This window comes from Gymnoscopelus braueri (assembly GCF_963280865.1).
Source record: "Gymnoscopelus braueri genome assembly, chromosome: 3".
Taxonomy (NCBI): domain Eukaryota; kingdom Metazoa; phylum Chordata; class Actinopteri; order Myctophiformes; family Myctophidae; genus Gymnoscopelus; species Gymnoscopelus braueri.
In genome coordinates, this window is record NC_137612.1 from 30124614 (window position 1) to 30147213 (window position 22600).

Here is a 22600-nt window from a genome sequence, read left to right on the forward strand (position 1 = left end):
ACATTTCATACCACATGCGTTGACTCAATATGCTTAGGAATTAGTTCAGGAACGAGTTCATTCTAAAAATGTACTTCCGAGCATGTGTTATTACATTTAATCATTATGTAATTTCATTTGGTATATTTTTAAGCCAGTTCTGCTATAAAAAGAAGTAATAAAAAAAAAGGAAGGCCAGTTCAGAGCAAAAATCTATGATAAAACTGACGACAATATAATTAATATAAAGATTTATGACTATAGAAATTCAAAATGGTCTGTTCAGACTCAAGTGATCCATTTATGTCTAGAATAAATTATACATAATCGAAGCAATGAATTCAACAGCTAATAACTCAATCCAAACAAAACAAATTTGTGTGAAGTGCTAGTTGATTGGTTAAAACCATGTGGCTTTTCTTCTGAAATATTAATGTTCGAAAGATGTTTGACATGGTGGTCCTGCAGCCGAATTAAACCGATTAGTTCACACCCCTGCAATTTCCCTCTTCATCCTATCCTATATCAAAATTGCCCAGAGGGTGGGTCGACCGTGGAACATGCATGGACCATGGACCACGGACCATGGACCACGGACCACGGATGTCACCAATGTAACATCCGGACTAGGGAGGTGCACTGTTGCTCCGATCCGCACCAAACTTGGTACAAACGCTGTTCACGGTTCTACCATCAGTATAGCCACACCAGGGGCCACATGTAGCCCCCAGAGGCCCTACCAGGGGCCCCCTGGATGCCACAGGTGCACCGTTGCTCCAATCTGCACCGGCAGCACAAGCATTGTTCAGGGGATGGCCATCAAAATAGCCACACCAGGGTCCATGTGTGGCCCCCATGGGCCCCTGTGGGCCACAGGTGCACCATTGCTCCAATCCGCACCAAACGTGGCACACACACTGTTCAGGGGTCTGCCTTGAGAATAGTCACACCAGGGGCCATATACAGTATGGTCCCCAGGGGCCGTGTTAGGGGCCTCGGGGGTCACAGGAGCATCGTTTGCTAATCCGCACCAAACGTGGCACAAACTTTTCAGGGTCCTGTAATGACAATAGTCACACTAGGCCACATGTGGCCCCCGGGGGCCACACGCCACCGTTGCTCCAATCCGCTCCAAACGTGCCACAGACACTGTTCAGGGGTTGGCCATGAGAATAGTCACGCCAGGGGCCCCCGGTGGCCACAGGCACACTATTGCTTTAATCCGCACCAAACTTGGCACAAACACTGTAAGGGATCTACATTATAGTCAGAACAAAAAGCTAAATAAAACACACATGCGGCGCTACAGCAGTGTTTTAACACTACAAATGGCTATAACTCGCAACCCATTGCTTTGATCAGCGCAACATACTGTAGGACTAGGTTTGAAGGCAGAGTAGCGGCCTGAAAATCTTTTTTTTTTTTAAACAGCTACAGTATGTTAGATATTACTGGCATTTAAGCACTGCAGCTGCACCCCAGCTGTTATGCCTGACTCACATGTAGTTGTGCATCTGTGTTGTGCACTGAAATTAGCAGATTTACATGATCACAATGTGTCGCAATGCGTTGTGAGCTTGTAGATCGGCTATTTTTTGTGCGAGTCATGGCATGCAACCAAGTAACAAAGTATATCGCCTTCTCAAGTGTCTCCGAAACAACAATTGTGCTTGATTGCGACAACACTTTCCATTGTAGTTGGAACAGTCTGGGCTATAAAATAACAACAAAAATCCAAGATAGTTAAGATCTAACTAATAAAAATGTCACCAACAGAATAATTTAAACTGAGGGAAGAGGCAATGCGGCAGCATTTACAATGAGCAACATGCAAGAAGTGCGAAGTTGTTTGGGATAATTGGAAAAGGACAGAAACTTTGTTTTTTGTTGGAACAAGCAGGACTGGATGGAAGGAGATCTGATCTATTTCCAGACCACTACAGTTCCCAGAGGAATGCCTATAAAACCATAAACAGCTTGTATGCCAGCTGTGTGCAATACCACAAACAAAATGCTAAGCTCTGTCACATGACACCAGTTGCTTTTTCAGAGAACATTTTAATTGAATGGCTTCCAGTGCATTACAAGCCCACTTAATTTAGAAGCAGTAACCGACCAAGCCCTGGCAGTGTCACAGCTGTAAAAATCCACCATAAGCTGACAGTAAAATTTGCAAAACAATCAAAGAATTGGAAACAAATGTTATGCATTTAACATTGCATGTGCAGGCTGACTGTACATGTGGTCTTGCATTCGATGTCTGGTTTTGTGCCAATTCAGGTGTAATGCCGAATTGGACGCAAAATGGTCGTGTCCGAGGTATGGACAACCTCGTAAATTAGCGAGAGCTCTAAAATGGACCAAAGCAGCAGCTGAGCACGGCAGGAGAAGAACAGATACTAATGTTCGTCTCTGGCAGCTTGTTTGTAAATGATCTCAAAAGGCCATGTAGTTGCTCAGTCTGAATAGGCTATCAATAAGAAAATAATCATCTTTAAATCTTTGTTATCAACAAGCTATTTCCATACAGAAGTCCACTTCAGCTCTGAACACCGCGAGGAGGGGGCAGAAAGACGGAGAGCAAGGAGGAAAAAAAAACAGGGAAGGAACAGGCCAAAAGACAAATCATTGATACGTACATTTATACATCGATTTTCAGGCCATTATGCAGCATTCAAATCCTGTCCTGTATTGCGCTGATCAGAGCAATGGTCACCGATTTATGGCCAGTTGAAGTGCTAAACACTGCTGTACTGTCTGTGCAATATGTGTGCAATTTAGGTTTTTTAGTGTAGCTATTCTCATGGCAGACCGCTGAACAAGTTTTCTGCCAAGTTGGGTGTGGATGGGAGCAACCGTGTACCTGTGGCCCCAGGGGGTCCTAACGTGGCCCCTGGGGGCCACATGTGGCCCCTGGTGTGACTATTGTCATGGCAGACCGCTGAATAGTGTTTGTGACAACTTTGGTGCAGATTGGAGCAACAGTGTCCTGCTGCTTAAGGAGACTCTGACTCAAGTGACAGGGAGCCCCAATTGGACTGAGTCAAGTTCCTGCCCGTAACTTGAACCGACAGTTTCTTTACATTTAATTATGTACTTTAATGTACATAATGGCTCACCATTCACCAGAGGATGTTGATGATGTTGTTCAAGAGGTTGGCAGGATTGGTAGATTTATGTTTACATTTAAAATGCTTCCAAATGCCTTGTAGATGGGAGGTCTTTTGTAGCCATTGCCCAATATGCAATCAATCTTACGTTACAACAAAAGACATGATTTCCCTGAGCTCAGTGGAAAAATATGGATTGCATTGTAAAATGAAATGCAGTTTCTGATTTTAGGCATGTTAGGTATACATACGCATACGGTTTACAAAAGCCACCGCAAACAAGTTGGGCTGGCCCCCTAGTGGTCTGTTTGCAGAAACTCCAATATTAGACGGGTCAGTATGGTTGAACCCCCAAATAATTGATACAAAATATTTTTCAATGGATTCTGTTACTATTGGGAATGCTAAATATCATGTAGGAAAATGTAACTTCTGGAAAGACGTAATTTTCAAGATGGCGTCCACAATTACTATTCAACCTAGAAAGCTGGTTTTAGTGTCTAACCTTAGGTTTTATGGCTCAAGGAATGCAACTGAATCAGTTAAATTGCCATGAGTTAATTATTTATTACGAGATCCAAGATGGTGTCCCAAGGTGATGTCGCATTCTACTAAATTATGCAAAAACAACAAATAAAGCTGTTTTATTTATTTGTTATTGAAAATGAACACAATAGCTCACATTAAATGCAGTCAAGTATTGCTATGGTTTAAAAAAATTGGAAGCATACTATATCTATTACTTATGAAATGACTTAAATAACCACACAATTTCTATTTCAGCGTGTTACATTTCCAGGAAGAGAAAGACTGTGCTGTAGTTTCTATTTTCTTGGAACCCCATCGATGATGGTAGGCAGGTTTCAGGTTCATAGGTTGCCTACAATGAGACACAGAGTGAGTAGACAGAAATAGATTGGTGCCATCTTATAATGAGCATTAGTGAGGACCACTTATATGAAGATATGGTTGAAAATGGAAGAACGTGTCGTGGCAGTAGTAGAACACAGTCACACACATTTGATTTAGCTTTCATTGTTGGTACCCTTCCAGTATTCAGTCAGATTATTTGGTGGCATTAGCCATTAGTACAGCCTATACTCCCCATGAGGATAACTTCACTGAGCCAGATGTTGATTAAATGACTTGTTTTGGATGATAAGGACTTTTGAGTTGGAAACATAACACAGCAGCTCAGACTCAGATAGATCAATACAATGTCAAATATGTCACCACCTTCAGCAGTAAGGCACTTGAAGCTGTCATAAAACAACTCACACGAAAGGGTGCCAACTTGAGCTGTGTGCGGTCTGGTTCTATCTTGTACATATTTAGTTGAATGACTGTTCAAAATTGCTCAGTCTTAATAACTGACAGTGATTGTATGCTGTTACAGTACTTGGAGTAAAAATGCAATTGATTTTCTTTTCATTTACATATGAGAGCATAATGTGAGGAACAGGAATGCACATCTCATTTACGCAGGTGGGATTCATCATCTGTGTTACAATCCTTAGTCTAGGGAATGAAAGGACCGTGACATAAGGTTGGCAAGTTAAATGTAGTTTTATTGTCCTGAACTTTTTGTTATTGCTCCGAAAGTGACAAAGTAGTAATACAGGTTTACATTAATAAGACAGTGAAACGTAAACTTGAATTATATAAACTTTGAAAATGACCCCAATGCAAATCAACAAATAAAAATAAGAAGCTAACCTATTCTTTTTAACCCCCATCTAGCCTAACCTCTACCAAATCAAAATTACATGAATTCCCTAATCTAAGCTAATTTCCCTAGTCTAAACTAAAACAAAATGGTGGCTGGTTCACAAAAAGCTGGCACTGGTGGTCAAACAAACACAGGATTATGGTTAAACTTACTCCTTTAGAATCTCAACACTACTTCAGTAGGTTCAACTTAAGCAGGGTGCAACTTGAATAGGGTGTCACAGAGAGCACAAAATACAGAGGGCTACCAAACTTTTAGCACCCAAAGTATTGACTTGAGAGGTAATGGACAGCATGTAGCAGCACTGACAGCTACCACACACTGCCAAAGTTCACAGGTGCTGCCAGCTCCTAAGTAGGGGAGGAAGGCATCCTCTGATTGGTCCATCTCCTGATTAAAGGTCTCCTCCCAGCCAGGTCTTCTTCTCCCATGCAGATCCTAAGCTGAATACATGAGTCAGTGGACTACCAGAACTGTGCAATGTAGAATACTATAAAAAAGAACCCTCACACCCTCACATGTAACAATCTGATACATGTGATCCTCACAAATCAAGGCTTTACACAGCTTTCCGTGAATCATGTGCAAGTCTTAAACCATATACTCTAAAATCTACACTGAAATATAGTACGAAATTTACAAAGAGCTCTGTTTTTTGTAGAAACATGATTTAGTTTGTATTAACACCAATCTCCACCAAATTAGGTACACATAATCTCTGTAATAATGCACCAATTACTTTTTTTTTTTAACAGCTTTTAATATTCCATCATATTTGTCTGTAATTAGCTTACACAATTAGAAGGGGACCTATTTCTTACACACACACAAAGAATACATTATGCACGTTGAGGGGCTTCATAGAGCTGGCCTTCAAAAGCTCTCTCACTTCTGTCCGTAGGGGGGGAGAACGCAAATGCAAAAATATAAAAGCAATTCCCCCCGCAGCTTCCTCGGTTCCTGACGGCTGCAACCCTTGAACTGGGTAGGCCAGCAGGCCTGGCGGAGATATGCGCTCCACAGAGTCCACAGACATCCATGGCGCTCCATGAGTTTTCTTATTATGTGACTTTTTCTTTTTTTGCCTTGTTTGTAACTTCAAAATGTTGTGAAATTATATGAAAAATATTTTCACACACTCTTTCACAACCTTCAACTTGTGATGTGACAATATACTTGAAGTTGAGTTGAAGTTGACATAATATACAATATTATATATTAATAACTAACTGACATTGGAGACCTCTGGCTGAGCGATTCACAGCTGAAGACGTTTGGTGGGTCTGCAATATTCAATTCTTCTAAATTCCTTGTCAGTCAGAGAAAAGAGGGGGCAGCTATTGCAATTGGTTCACACAAAGTAAGAGCCAAGATATTTCAGCACAGAGAGGGACAGAACAAGAAAAACTGTATATTGGAGAATACTAGCACCATTGTTTTTATAAATCACATGATTTGTATTTAAGCCAAAAGGCAATTTATGGTCAGCATGATGATTCAATAATAATATAGGAAAAAACACAATCAGATTGTGCTTGTCTCAGTTGATCTATTCAGCCAATAATAAGACGCCATTTATGTGTATTCTGTTGCACCAGCCACCCAAACCATGGACTGTTTCAGCTGCTACTGTCTTGCAAGTTACGACAGCCTCAATGCCCAGACCAGCAGACTCTGGGTCAACTTTGTCATGTTATGTTTAAAGACAAATTGACATTTTTTGAAAAAATAAAAATAAAAACAATTAGACAAGTAGGTTTATTAACAAAATATGTATGTATGTATGTATGTATGTATGTATGTATGTATGTATGTATGTATGTATGTATGTATGTATGTATGTATGTATGTATGTATGTATGTATGTATGTATGTATGTATGTATGTATGTATGTATGTATGTATGTATGTATGTATCATGTATGTATGTATGTATGTATGTTTGTAGGTATGAATGTACAGTATGTAGGTCAGGGCAATATGGCAAAAGAGTATGGACCAATAATTTATTCCATATTGATTGATATTGATATTTATCACAATATATAATTTGATAAATCTGCCATTAGTGCCATTGCTGCCATGAGTATCCTGATAACTGAAGCCTGAAGAAACCAGGTGGTTCATTAGTTAAACAATAGAATATAGTTTATTAACACAACAATAGAATAAACATTAACTGTGGAAACAGGGCTTGGTTTAGAATATATTTTTGTAATAGATAATATTGAATAACATCTAAATGTAAACAATTAACTTCACAAGTCTAGAGGTGGACTGGTGAGGGAAAGAAAATCGGGGACATTGCAGGAGATTTTTTTAACAGTCAAATAAAAGTCATTTTCCAGCTTTCCACAGCACTGTTTCTAAAGATGAGGCAGTGCAGTTTTTCTGCCTGGGAGTTTGTACCTGGAGTCCTGCATTTTAAGTAATGTAATCTATCTTTCTCCACTGAGCTCAGGGGAATGCATGTCTTTCGTTATAATGTAAGATTGATTGCTTTCCATATTGGGCAATGGCAACAAAAGACAATGCAATTGTTTGTTGTTTTGTTACAGCCCCGCTGGCACACAGAGGACAAAACTTATGGCCGGAATAAAGTTAACTTGGGCCCACATTATACTCTCAAATGTGTTGTGTTTCTGTCTTGGTTGGCACTGACCGTCTTAATCTGTCCTTCCCTTTTGAGATATGCCAACCCACTTTCATATAACGGAATAATGCGAGTTCACTTTCACCCTCGTTTCAAGCTCCTCTGATACACTCTTTTTTTCCCAATCACTTTGGCATCCACTTTCGTCTCCACTAATAGCTCAAAGCAAACAATCATAACAGCAGGAAACATGTGCGCAAGCCAAAAACTCTGACTGACTGACTGCTGCATTTACTTACTGTTGCGTGATAAGACTGTTAGATCTATCCATATAGAGTATTAATGTCATGAGGCATGATGCCTAGCTTCTTAACGACAACTTTGAAGGATGACCCGCTGTTGTTTGTCCCCTGCTATTGAGCCTGTTACATAGAGGGGTCTTCAACCTTTTCAGGCCAGGGACCCCCAAACTGATGGGGTGATGGAGCAGGGACCCCCTACCTACCTCGTAGGGTAGGGGGTAGGCTACCACATATATATATATCGTATATTTATGTATAAGATTGTGTTTTATATGTATAAACATGAAACAATGGTTGCCTGCTCCTACGCACAGGTTGTCCCAGTAGGTGTGCAAAAAGACCTCGTTGTCCTTTCTCTTCAAAATATGTATAAACATACCATGTTATTGTGCATTAAATACTAAGCTATTCAAATATGTCATGTTTAAAGACAAATTGACATTTTTTGAAAAAAATAAAAATAAAAACAAGTTTTTAAAAACAAAAATATTTTTTAAATCAAACAACAATTTCGCGGACCCCCTGCAGTACCTCCGCGGACCCCCTAGGGGTCGCGGACCCCCTGTTGAAGACCTCTAGACCATTAGACCAATCACAGCAAACTACACAGCTCTCCTGACGCTGCTACACCTGTAGCTCAGCAACATTACTGCAATGCTCATGTAGCGTCTAAGTTCATCATTGGTGGTCTTTAGGCATTGTTCAAGATATAGGCTTGATATCTGTGTACTGTAGCCCATGTGTAAAATAGGGATGAAGGAAAGCAATTCTCTTGAATCCACATTTTATAGGCTAAAGCTAATGTTTATGGTAGCTCATTACGCTTATTGCTGCCATGTGTGATTGTTTTTTTTTCTGCTGGCGGATGTCATTAAAACGACATGTCGTTAAAACGGCATCTACCATATAGCTATTTCCCAAATCCCAGCACAAAAGCCCTGTCCTAATTTGGCACATAAACACATGTTTAATGGATGGACAACCATTTGATGAATGCACATAATGTGTGTGTAGCCTAATGATGTGAACTAATGATGTGGGAGACCAAATTTGGGCTTTTGTTGTGGATCCTTTGAGAGCACGCAGGGCCGGATCCTGAGTCCATGGGGCCCTGGTCTGAGACCCCTCAGGGACTCCCCCTTCCTCTACCACACAAATGCATGCCAGTGCCATTTACACTCCACACAACTGCCTGTCTATTCCTATGTGACATGTAACATGCATAATTTAATTAATGTTTGAGTAGATAGCACCAATTTACAAAACCCTGATAATTTGCTAAGGAAATAGAGAGGAAATACACTCTGTGCATTCATTCAAAGTCACATGCACTCAATCAGCTTTCTAAGTTTACACATGGCAGCTCCGCTCAGTGGTTTGCGTTCCATAGCAAACTTTTCTCAATAGTGCAAATGTGACTTGTCTATGACCGTAGCAATTTATGTCATCCCATCCCATTCCATCTCACTCCTATAATTGAAAAGGCTGTGTGTGTGTGTGTGTGTGTGTGTGTGTGTGTGTGTGTGTGTGTGTGTGTGTGTGTGTGTGTGTGTGTGTGTGTGTGTGTGTGTGTGTGTGTGTGTGTGTGTGTGTGTGTGTGTGTGCGTGCGTGCGTGCGTGCGTGCGTGCGTGCGTGCGTGCGTGCGTGCGTGCGTGCGTGCGTGCGTGCGTGCGTGCGTGCGTGCGTGCGTGCGCGCGCGCGTGTGTCTGTGTCTGTGTGTGTGTGTGTGTGTGTGTGCGTGTGCAGACCAGTAGTCCAACTGTTTCCAAACTTGGAGACACATATTTTTACACTTTGCATAAAAAGTCAAACTATGCATTTATACACACGATATACGAGCACAGCGCCAACTTGTTTCAATATATTTTCTTACCGGGTACATGGGTTACTATAGACGAATACACAGAGTGCTCCCCTGGCACAATCATAACTGCGGTGTCAGAATGCACACCGCAGCAGGAGTCTGACACCGCAGTGCTCTGTGGATTCTAACCCTATACAATAATAGAGAATACCAGCACTCACAGAACTATGTTTAAGGCACTTTTTAAGTTGTCATGGTCGACTGTCAGCGTTGTACTGCACACATGCCCCATCTACAGGGAGCTGCAGGGAGCACATGCCCCCATTCACATCAAGGGGGCTGCAATGGAAAGTGAGCAGCTCTAGGTTTGGGCTCACAATCAGCGAAGACCTGAGCTGGACACATCACGTGGACACCATTGTTAAGGTGGCGAGACAATGTGTCACTACTTTGTATGGAAGATGCTCCACTCATGACCTCAAGCCAAGACTCTACAGAGAGTGGTTGAAACAGCACAGTATCACCAGTACTGAGCTGCCAGCCATGCAGGACCTTTACACCCAGACACTAGCAGAGTGAATATTGTGTCATGCTGTCTTTCTCAATCACCAGCTCCATTATACAGGGGCAAAATAATTAGTTGCCTCAGCCTGTCTTCACGCATGGGCAGCCCTATGAAAAAGAGAACCACCAGCGTGAACAGTTTTACTGTGGGTGAGGAGGAGGGAACTGACAACATTGTTTATAAGGAGATGCTTTATTTGTCTGTAAGTGATTAATTCAAACACATGTTTGTAATAAGTGTTTTGATCATAAAATAACATTCATAACATTCTCTAACTACTTCTGCTGTTCTGAAATTAAAATATATTGCTGCCTGCACGTGTTCAAAAATGTTAAAAAATAGCAGATGTACAAGCTTGCAGTGCAGCACAAAGTGACGCGTCGTGAGCTCGTATATCTGCTATTTTTGAATAGCCAATGCAAAAATCTAAAATGACACTATTATTTCCCGGTTTTAATGGGTTAAAGTGCAAAATCACAAGAATCTCTCAATACACTTTACAACACAAACACAAAATAGATCATGGGCACACGCTGAGATTATTGTCTTTCATAGTAAACGGGAAAAATATGTGTTTTTAGTTTGTTTTAAAAAAAACATTAATGGATCATCTCTTACAGAAGTAGGCAAATGGTTCCAAATGTAAGGAGCACGTGGGAGAAGGCCCTGCTTCCAGCTGATTTTGTATTGATTCTGGGGAAAGGAAGGTAGCTGGCATCTAGTGAACGGAGGGAACGGGAGAGGGTGTAAGGAATGATGAGATCTGACAGGTATGATGGAGATAGCCCATGTAGCGATTTATAGGCTAGCAGAAGAACTTTTAAATCAGAGCGAGCCTGAATAGGGAGCCAAAGGAGGGATTTGAGGACTGGAGTGATATGGTCAAATTTACTGGTTTTAGTAAATCGCCTGGCAGCAGTGTTTTGAACAAGCTGTAGTGGCTTTGTGGTGCAGATGGGTAAACCGTAGAAAAAGCTATTGCTGTAGTCGAGTCTAGAAGAAACAAATGAGGTTGCAGCATCTGCCGCATTTAGCATATAACAGATCCTAGAGATGTGAAAAAAACCAATTTTCTATCAACTTATTTGGTATAGGTTAGGTCAATTATCTGAAGGAGTCTTCATCAACCAGGCAGTAGGACCTCTGTAAGAGTTAGATAATGATGCAAGCTACAGTGCTTTAAAGCTACACACATTATGTGCCCTACTGTGGTGACCTGACATGTACCATCAACAACCAGTAGTGCTACACCATACAGAAGGTCCTAGGGCCATGGGCAAGCAGAAAAGACAGCGAAACTGAATATTTAGCCTTTCGTGAGAAGAGGCAATTCTTGAGACTGTTGGGACCCTGGGTAGAAAATCCCATGGGGCCTTTTTTTAACGACATGAATGAGCCCTTGGGGGGCCTGTTATTGCTCTGTGCTCCCGGTATAGTTGCCTACTTTGCCTGTTCATTAATGTGCCACTGTATTTGGGGCCTTTTTGAATCAGGCTCTGAAATTCAGGGCTGGGCTCTGGAACGGTGGGTCTCAGTTGGCCCAATTTTCCCGACCGGCCCGTTCAGTTATCCAGCTCTGGGAGCAGTAGCTGGCACACAGCTTCTGTGTGACACTATGCTTGTGTCATTCATCTCCGCCGGGTTCCTCCCTGTTCTAATTTTGTAGATCTCTCTATCTCTATACTGTATATATAGGGTCTCTCTCTCTCTCTCTCTCTCTCTCTCTCTCTCTCTCTCTCTCTCTCTCTCTCTCTCTCTCTCTCTCTCTCTCTCTCTCTCTCTCTCTCTCTCTCTCTCTATATACGGTATAATCTGTATATGTTATTATTACGGATGTATAATGCAATTCACACAAAAAAATCACCCACCCTTTTACAACTATAACCTTGATGTGTGATAATTAAACTGATGTGAGAGATTAAGAGAGATTAAAACTGAAGTTGAATAAGCTGTAACTAAGCTTAGTAGAAATGTGGAAAAATACATATTAGTGAGAGCAGAGGGTAAATATTTCCAGCATTTCTCTTCAGAAAAATCTGTTGCCACTTTACAGACCATCTGTGTGATCTGTGTTCAAATCTCTTCACATGCAGCTATCACTCCTCTGTCTGGCTGTCCATTACTCAATTTGCCAAAACCACCTGTGTCTTTTAATATATACTCCATTGTACGACGGCATTGCTCACCTTAAATAACAATGTATTTTTTTTTGGTTGAACGTTATTTTTGGTGAGCGACGCAGTTTAAAGGCAAATTATAAATTGGCTTCTGTTTCAAGAGAAGTACATGAAATTAGCACAATTTATAGGAGATTCACATGAATTATAAAATGTAACATAACACTTGTATTTGTAAGAGTAGTTTAATGCAACTGATTTTTCACTTTTACTCAAGTATTTTTGTGAAGAAGAAATGTTACTTTTACTACGAGGAAAAGTTAAATTTGGCTGCATTTCGCTTGTGACTTTTACACATACTGTAGGCTATAATAGAATGAGTGGACAGACTACAACAATACATTATGCACTGCTTTCTTTGTCTGCCTTAATTTATGTTAATTTGTATAATATGGTTTAGGCCATATTTGAATTTGCACATAACTCTTTTATATTTTAGTTTATTTCTATTGGACAATAACTTTTATATTTTAGACATTTCAATTACATTCTGATACTTTAATATTTAGTGGCTCAGTACTTAAGTCATCTTTTCAGTAGATTCAGTAGACTTTCTTACTCAAGTAATGATTTGGATTTTTACTTTTTTGGCGAGGTGGGTATGAGCACTGATTCAGTGCTGTGAGGTAAGGGAGGAAAAGCAAAACTGTTTTACTGTTTGATGAAGTGTTTATTTATTGTACGTCATTTTTTATGTCTGGCGAAACTAACTAAAACCAGAATCATTGTACGTGGCAGCTTTTACTTAGGACGGAACTCATTGTAAGTCAACTAGTTAGTTGACTTACAATGAGCTTACAAACAAATAACTGTGCCAAAATGTACTAATTTATTTTGTTGTATTGTCATGGATGGATATAACATGGCCTGTAGAGTGACTTACCTTGGCTGTAAGGACTGGTTTGTGCGTGTTCATCTGGCCGACCTGGGCAAGTAAAAAAGAATAAAGTCCGCTTTTAGAGTCATTGGCGCAGAGGTGTTGTCTGTGGCAAAGATCAGCCTGTGTCACATTCCAGGTGCTGGCCTGTGCTGGAGAAAGAGCAGGACATGGGGACGGCACAAGATTCACAACAAGACTGACTGAAATACTTCAAGGTGGAGCTCTGCTGCTTGACTGTCCCTATTGAGACAGAGAGAGAGAGAAAGAGAGAGGGGGGGAAAGGGAGAGAGAGAGGGAGAAAGGGGGAGAGGGAGAAAGGGAGGGGGAAAGGGAGAGGGAGAAAGGGAGAAAGGGGTCATGTTTGATTCTTTATATTGACCACTGTAGACCTGTCTACTCTCTCCTCTCTATTTTAGACTATTTGTGTAGGTTTCTTACTCGTAAGGTGTTCAACCCGCTCTTATTATCATCAGGGATAATAGACTTAGACAGTGAAAATAGGGGTTTAGAGCTGTGGTTTTAATACAGAGATTATTGGTAACAGTATCAGGCCTCCCACTAGACCCATATAATAGCTCTTTAGTGTCATTTCATTTGGGCTGGGATCCATGAGAAAGACCTGTCTCAACTTGGCCACAATATAATGCAGGACTCAAGTTTTGTAGCTTCTAGAAGAATAGCTGCCCAGGAAAAAGTGGCTTCATATTTGGCCACAAAGTTTACTGCAAAGTGCAAACAGCTGGCAAAAAAAGATTAATGGTTTTCTCCGTTCTTCTACTGACTGATTTACTAACCAAGAAACACAAATGGGTCTAGCTTTGCTGTTTATTGTGACTGTAGATGGACTTTGTAGATCAAAAACGTAACCCAGGACCAAGATAACATGCCCCACTTTACCAACAAATTAATCAGAAACCAAAGACACACATAGGATCCCATGATAGATTTGATACTGTCAGTCTTGCTTTTGTTGTTCAGTGAAGAGGATTTCTTTTTAATGCATGTGGACAGATTAAAGACATTTGAATATATTTTTTATTGATTGAATACGTTATTAGTGAAAAATAAACGGTACAGTAAAGCATTTCGAATAAAAGGCCAACATAAAAAAGTCCTGGGGACTTGTTTGCATTGTGGTCCTATATCATAGGACCATAATTCCTATATTGACAATGATAGCATATTTACAATCACGTGACGAGTAGATTATTGCAAATGTTTATACAGGTGTCTGGAACGGACCCACCGACTTTTTATTATGTTCATATTTGCTTGTCCACCACCACCACACTATATCAAATATACAAGTAAACTAAACCCTCAAATTAACACCACCTCTTGAAAATAAAGCAATAATAATGACTGGGGGAATTATGTGGACATTCCTGCTACATCCAGAGTTTCTTGTTTGTGCATTACTAGAGGTTCGGGCCGCTGCGCGGGGCTCCCGTCTAGTAGCCTGGGCCGCACATCGGAGACGGAGACAGAGCGTGTTGACGTTCATTGCAACACAGGTGTTTGTGTCGACACGCAAATCGAAAGCGAAACCAAACTGCAACATGCAAACCGAAAGCAAAGCGAGACCTAACTTGTTGGAGAGGCAGACAGACAAACAGCTTGGAGACGCAAACAGCCACGCATGCGCAGACCTAAGTTGTTGGAGACCCAGACACAGAAACAGCTTGGAGACGCAGACAGCCACGCATGCGCGCGACTCTCTATTGAAGGCTTTCTTTCAGTAAATGTCACTCCATACGTAATGACGTATGGAGTGACATTTACTGAAAGAAAGCCTTCCCAGACTGCACACCCACTATAAAAGAAAATAAATTGCACTATTCAAAATCTGCACACACACTACCCAAATCCGCACACCCAGTGTTCAAATCTGCACTCCCACTATTCAAATATATGCACACGCAGCATAGAAATGTGCACACCCACTATTCAAATAAATGCTCACCCTCTATGCAAACAAATGCACACCCAGAATCAAAATCAAGCTGCACACCCACCAAATCTGCATAGCAACTATCCATTTACCAGAAACCATATTCAGTCTACCTGTGCAGCCACCCAGTGGATATCATATGCAACGCAGATGGTAGCAGACTCCCAGCTGTCCACTGGGTGGCTGTACAGATGACTGGATATGTTGTCTGGTAACTGGATAGTAGTGGGTGTGCAGAGAGATGTGTGGTGCTACATCGCGCCAAGGAGAAGTAGATGGTTGTTGTTGTTGTCCATTTGCGTATCCATGGAGCTAAATCCGGGCAAAAAAGTAAAATCATAATTTCAAAAGAAAAGAAAAAAATCGAACAACAAATTTGCCTTTGCAACATGAGTTTGACCTAACTCTATTACCTCCAGTCCAGATGCCAAAAGCACAATGCCAAATGTGCAAATGCTTGAAGAAAACTCCAACACTACGTCTGGGCACTACACCCACGTCTGGGCACTACTCTTTCAATGCATATTTGCATAGGCAATACCCTTGTGGACTTTAAATGTGAATTACAAAAAAATATATATACAATCTTATCCTGCTGGTTAATGTATTTATATTCACCTTGGCAACACAAATTATCTCTGAAACTGACATTTATATACCTAACATCTTTACTCACAAACTTTGGGGGGGTAAGGGAACATTTTTATTAAAATTGTATTCAATACATTTTTGTTTTGATTGTCATATGTCTAAAACAGAGACCGGTGACAGGCCGAGATAGTTCTATTTTTAAAAGGCTGAGCCATACATCTCTCCGCTGTCCAATCCACACCGAAACTGGTCTTTCTATTTCTTTGAAATGCACATCCCCACCCGTGGCCACAGCGTCATCCATCCTGACACTGAGGACAGAGGCAGTATCTCTGACCATGTCGTATGGTCAACACCTCACTTACACACATCACCTCACTGTTAACCCATTAAGACCGGGAACGCATCTGTGTCATTTTTAGATTTCTTTGGCTATTCAAAAATAGCAGATATAAAAACTCATAGCGGGGCACCGAGTGCCTATGAGCTTTCATATCTGCTATTTTTTTTTTATCTTGAAAGTTTGTGCAAATCTTTGAATATATATATTTTTAAAGCTAACATTTTAAACTCAAATCTTTGCTTCTGGGGATTCTACAAATGTCTTCTAAGTCCTAACAGTTTAACAAATATATATATGTATTTGGCCACGGACCCCCATCTCAAAATATGTTGTTCCAGGGAAAAGGGCAAAGATTTGAGTTAAAAATGTATATGTATTCAAAGATTTGCACACATTTTCACGACTTTCTTCTAAAAATAGCAGATCTACAAGCTCATAGCGCTGCACTCGGTGCCGTGCTATGAGCTTGTAGATCTGCTATTTTTGAATAGCCCAAAGAAATCTAAAAATGAAACACAAATGCGTTCCCGGTCTAAAACGGTTAACGTGTCTCAGAAACGTCATTACACTAGCAGTTCCACCAGTTGACATCCAGTTCCGCACGATTGTGCGGTGTGCTGACATGTAAAAGATATTTCTCACATGCAGACACACACACACGTGCGCACGCCCACGCGCATACACATATATTTCAAGTACACACTATTGTACGCTGAAGCAAAGAGGGAGAAAATAATTTGCCATGGCCCAGTCTCTCCCAGGCAGCAAGTCAGACATAAATGACGAGGAAGATGATGATGATGATGATGATAATGACGACATGAAAGCACAGGATGAAAGAGTTGATGCTGGCCAGGAGGCTGTGACATCTCACCCCCCCCCCCCCGCTGTGACATATCCCCCCCCCCCTGCTCTAACCTCTCCTGACTCAGGCGTCAGAGGTTAAGGGTCAGATGACTGGAAGCATGGGCTGAGTGGTACTGCCTCTCCTCTGGAACAGTACCAGAAATATTGGGTTTGGACCATCTGTGGTTGTCAACATCAAATGCATAAAGCACGTTACAGTAAGGATATCCCCCCCAGATGTAGACAATTTCTTCTACCAGAACAGCTGTGTGGCTCCTGCGCAAGCAGGGAACCTCAAGGTGATGTTCTTGTCTTCTAATTGTCTCTGGGGTCAACTTCCTCCAGCGTAGAGACACTGTGTTGAAGACGTGGACTTCAATCTGATCCCTGTTGTTATTGTTACTGTAACTACATCCTTCAAATGAGTACACCTTGTGTCCGACTACCACAGCAGCTTGGTGGTAACTCTTATGTTCTCCTTTCAGTTGTATCGTCCAGTGAAACATTTCACACATCAACACCACTGTGAATCAGTGCAACTAATTTACAGAAGAGGTTGTTAGAAAAAAATGACTTTTTAGACGGGTGACGAAGTCTCCCAGTCTCTATACACAGCTTTAAGGAATTCGGCTTTAGCCCCGCCCCCCCCCCCCCTATAAGACCTTTTGGAAGTGCACGCCCACAATTCAACGTCAGAGACAGAGAGAGCGAGAGAGACCCATTTCAAGCACAGACACAGACACAGGCACAGGTCAGGCAGTTAGGCTGTTGCTGCCTCGCCTGCCTCAAGCGCACACACACAGTTAAACTTAAAGGACTTTCATTTACGCGTGTGTACACGTTTAGATGACAACGTTCTCTCTAGTGAAAACGTCAAAGTGTCATTGCGTTCTCACTTTTTATTTTGCCTTTAGACGGTGACGCACCACTGATTGAAAACGCTGTAGTGTTTAACTGATCTGTGGGTTGCCATGTCCGCTTATTATAAGCGACTTTGGCCTGTAAAGTTGCCTGTAAATATTGGTTGTTGCAGGTTTTTGGGCTTTTAAAGTGTTGTTACTTTTTAAATGTTATTGTTTAAACAGTCCTCAAACATGTGCATGTCAAATGATTGTATTTCTTCGCAGACCCCCATCTGAATTAATAAATATATATATGGTGAAAATAGCCAATCTACAAGCTCACAGTGAGCTTGTAGATCTGCTATTTTCAAAAAGAAATAGTGAAATAATATCTATCTATCTATCTATCTATCTATCTATCTATCTATCTATCTATCTATCTATCTATCTATCCATCCCTATATATATATATATATATATATATATATATATATATATATATATATATATATATATATATATATATATGTGAGCTCACAGTGAGCTTGTAGATCTGCTATTTTCAAAAAGAAATAGTGAAATAATATCTATCTATCTATCTATCTATCTATCTATCTATCTATCTATCTATCTATCTATCTATCTATCTATCTATCTATCTATCTATCTATCTATCCATCCCTATATATATATATATATATATATATATATATATATATGTGTAGATAGATATATATCTATATCTATATCTATATCTATATCTATAGCTATAGATATAGATAGATAGATCTATATTTATTATATATAGATATAGATAAGGATATAGATATCTATATATATTTAGATCTAAATAGATAAAGATAGATAGATAGATATAAAATATTATTTCTTTTCAACATCTTTTTGAAAATAGCCAATGTACTGTAGTATAGGTTTAAAGTGCTAATGTAGTCTAGTCGCCTCTTTGGGGCTTGTTTTCAACCAACTAACTCCACACCGCTCATTTTTCAGGAAATGAAAAAACAAAATATAAGTTTTTCAGGAAATGAAGAAAAAAAAGCAATACTGCCTCATCAAAGTTGGTATAGTGACTTTATATATTGTCAGATACTTGCATGTGTCATATATTATCACCACTTTACCCAAATCCAGCTCAAGTGGAGTTAGGAGTTTTGTCCAAACAAAGTTAGGTGGAGTTAGGTGTCTGAACAGCTGACAATAGCTCCAATCGCTGCTGAGGGAGAGGTTTCAAATGGGGCTAAATTCCTAAAAGCTAACAATGGATCTCCAAGCTCACAATGCATCACAACGTGTGAATTAATGCCCTGATGCTTCATGACACTTATTACATAGGCCTACAATAATAAACAGGACATTAAATATTACAATAACGTCTGCAAAGAGGGGTTCACAGAGTTGGAGTTCCTGTTTCCAAAATGTTGTTGATATTTAGTATGACTTATTGGTTGATATATTGATTCTTGTACCACACCTCCTCAAGTCCATATGTGCTTATTACCAAGATGTTTTACTGTACCAATTCTTAATAGTTAAATATTGAAATATAATTCCAATCAATTGTAATGTAAACATTACAAATGTAATAACAAATTCTAAACAACTTCTTATCAGGTAACAACTACATATTCTTGTAACTCATGTCTTGCATTACCAATGCTGGCCAGATCAATCAACTACATGGCAAAAAACACAAGCATCACACATCCCACTACCCACTACATGCCTGACCTCGCAAGATTGACCTGCTTCACACTGTCACCCGTCTACATATGACATCTTACGTCGTACGTCCTTGTTTTCTATTGAGAGTTGAATTCATGGATATTTTTAGTTTTTGTCTCATTCCTAAGCCAATAATTTGAAGCCCAGCGGATCGGTAGGAAGCTGTAACGGTAGGACACACAAATGGTCAATGTGAGTCATCCTCTACACAACATCCAGGCAGACCGGAAAAGCGGCCGCAAGGATCTGTTCCGTTCGATGCCCTGCAAGCAGGGCCGGCCCTAGGGTTTTCGTGGCCACAAGCAAGATTTTATTTGGTGCCCCCCCCCCCCCAAACACCCCCATTATAAAATCATTATGTCATGAGATAACATTTCTGGGCGGTGTAGCCGCCCCTATAAGTGGGGTTGGGACACCTCATTAGTACACATTTGCTGTACTGTGATTGGCTCATTAGTACACCCCTAGCTGTACTGTGATTGGCTGACTCTATTGGCTCTATTCAGCACTGTGATTGGCTAGCGAGACACATGATGACATTAATAACTATGCATAATAAGGACTATGCACTTCAAAAAAAATAATTTAGTGAGCTTCCATCACTGTGATGACCACACCGCCCACTTCACACTGGGTGTGATTTTTTTATATTGAATATTAAAATAATAACACTAGTTGTTTGATAGGAGATACATGACATAATTACAATATGAAAGTAAAAAAGAAATTAAAAAAATGCTTGAGACAATGCTTGAGCCTCCGTCGTGGTCCAAAACTATACGGTTTGTTCGTCTTTTTGTTATTGTTGGTAGTCATAGCTGCCAGTTCCCACCTGATGTCATGTGTGAGTTCAGACTGCTCCACACTGTACTGAATAACTGCTAGCTTGCATAACATCTTCAGATTAGGACTCAAATCTAAGATATACACGTCATTCGGTGTGCTGTATCCTCCAAAGAGTACGATACGATCTCCCACCATGCAACAACCCATGCAAGACATCATCCTACACGGGGCTTTCCCTTTGGGCTCAACCTTCTTCCATGAGAAGGTCTGTGGATTGAATTTCCACAGATCATTGAAGTACTGGCTCCAGGTGTGGCCACCAAGTATGTACAGCTCTCCATTGTAGGCAAAGGCTGAATGACGACTGCGTTGTTTTGGAGGACGCTGTGCAGAATTTGTGCTCAGCCAGCAGTTGGTCTCTGTGTCAAACACACTGAGGCTGTTGTAGCAGACCTCATTGACCCCCCCGCCCCCAAATACAAACATCTTTGTCCCGATGATGGTGGCAGAGTGACTTGATGATCCCGGTAGTGGAGTGCCTCTGGTGTTAATTAAGGACCAGACCATTGTGGTGGTGTCCAACTTGTAGATGTCATTAGTGCGTCCAGTCAGTTTGGTCCTTCCTCCATGAATATACATGACGTTCCTCAAAACACAGGCTGAGTGGCTCTGCCTCTCCTCTGGAACAGTACCAGAAATATTGGGTTTGGACCATCTGTGGTTGTCAACATCAAATGCATAAAGCACGTTACAGTAAGGAATTCCCCCCCAGATGTAGACAATTTCTTCTACCAGAACAGCTGTGTGGCCCGTGCGCACGCAGGGAACCTCAAGGTGATGTTCTTGTCTTCCAATTGTCTCTGGGGTCAACTTCCTCCAGCGTAGAGACACTGTGTTGAAGACGTGGACTTCAATCTGACCACTGTTGTTCTTGTTACTGTAACTGTATCCTTCAAATGAGTACAGCTTGTGTCCGACTACCACAGCAGCTTGGTAGTAACTCTTAAGTCCTCCTTTCAGATGTATCGTCCACTGAAACATTTCACACACCAGCACCACTGTGAATCAGTGCAACTAATTTACAGAAGAAGGTTATAAGAAGGAAGGGTAATTTGTTTCCAGAAGTTCCTGAATGGTGTTGTGTTGGAAAATGCAATAACAACATTTATAAAAGGACAATTACATCTGATGTAATAATGATGTTGTGATATCATTGTGTGATGACATCATTGTATGGAATAGCTAATGACATTACTCAACCTAAATGGCTATTTTAGCTAAATCTATGATCTGAATTGTGTCAGTACTATGACATCAGTAATCCATATTTGGGCATAGTGTGATAAAAACACACTATGTGTGTGTGTGTGTGTGTGTGTGTGTGTGTGTGTGTGTGTGTGTGTGTGTGTGTGTGTGTGTGTGTGTGTGTGTGTGTGTGTGTGTGTGTGTGAATGAATGACTCCTCTCAAGAATGAACAGTTTAAAGTTTAAAGTCTCATTCCTAAACCAATAATTTGATGCCCAGCGGTAACGGTAGGAGACACAAAGGAGACTCTTTGTGTGTCCTACTGGAACCGCTGCCGGTCATCAAATTATTGGCTCAAAAAAAATATCCATGGATTCAAGTCTCTATTGGGTGACTAATAAAAAAAAATTTGGGAGGGTGAACTATCCCTTTAAACCGTTCATTCTTGCAGGCAGGGTTGCCTGATCTGCTTATTATAATTTCCCTGCAAGATGTTATTTGAAAATAGCAGATCTACAAGCTCACAACGCGTCTGCTATTTTCAAATAGCTGATGTATATGTTAAAGTGCTCATGTGGCCCATAGTCGCTTCTTTTGGGCTGGTTTTCCTAGACCTGGTTGCTTGTTTCTCTCACAGAATCTGGCAACACTGCTTGCACCTCTAATATTGCTAATTTGACACTGTGTTATGTTAATTCTTCATTATTAATAACTTACAATGCATAAGTGGGTTCAGGTTCTATTAAATAAGTATTTTTTAATTATTTTAACGTTTATTTTTTATTATTCTAAATGACTTGGGGGGTCCAATCTGAAGCTAGGGGGAGACAAATCACCCCCGTAACCCCCGGGATTTCCGCGTCTGGTGCAGAGTATGAAAACATACATGAAAATAAACATGAAAACAACAGAACAACAATTCAAATACTTTTTCACACCCCCTCCAAGAATCCGCCAAAAACATATCTCTTAAAAGATACAAAAAAAAAAAAAAATCCCCAGGGTCCACAGGGAGGTGTCCCGCGGTCCGGTCCTGGACCGCGGTCCGCCTGTTGAGTACCCCTGCAATAAAGCTATGAGGTTTGTAGTGTGGAACTACACCACCATAATAG

At 40.7% G+C, this 22600-nt stretch overlaps 1 protein-coding gene across 7 annotated transcripts in view; it reads right to left on the minus strand.

The window, feature by feature from the left end:
• csf1a (colony stimulating factor 1a (macrophage)) overlaps nucleotides 1-13358 on the minus strand; it is a 36564-nt gene extending 23206 nt beyond the window's left edge. For all 7 annotated transcript variants that reach the window (XM_080423803.1, XM_080423802.1, XM_080423799.1 and 4 more), the window contains exon 1: nucleotides 13144-13358. In XM_080423803.1, the coding sequence (XP_080279929.1) occupies nucleotides 13144-13176 (33 nt within the window). In that variant the 5' untranslated portion in view covers nucleotides 13177-13358. The remainder of the gene's footprint in view (nucleotides 1-13143) is intronic.
• Nucleotides 13359-22600: the final 9242 nt, after the last annotated feature.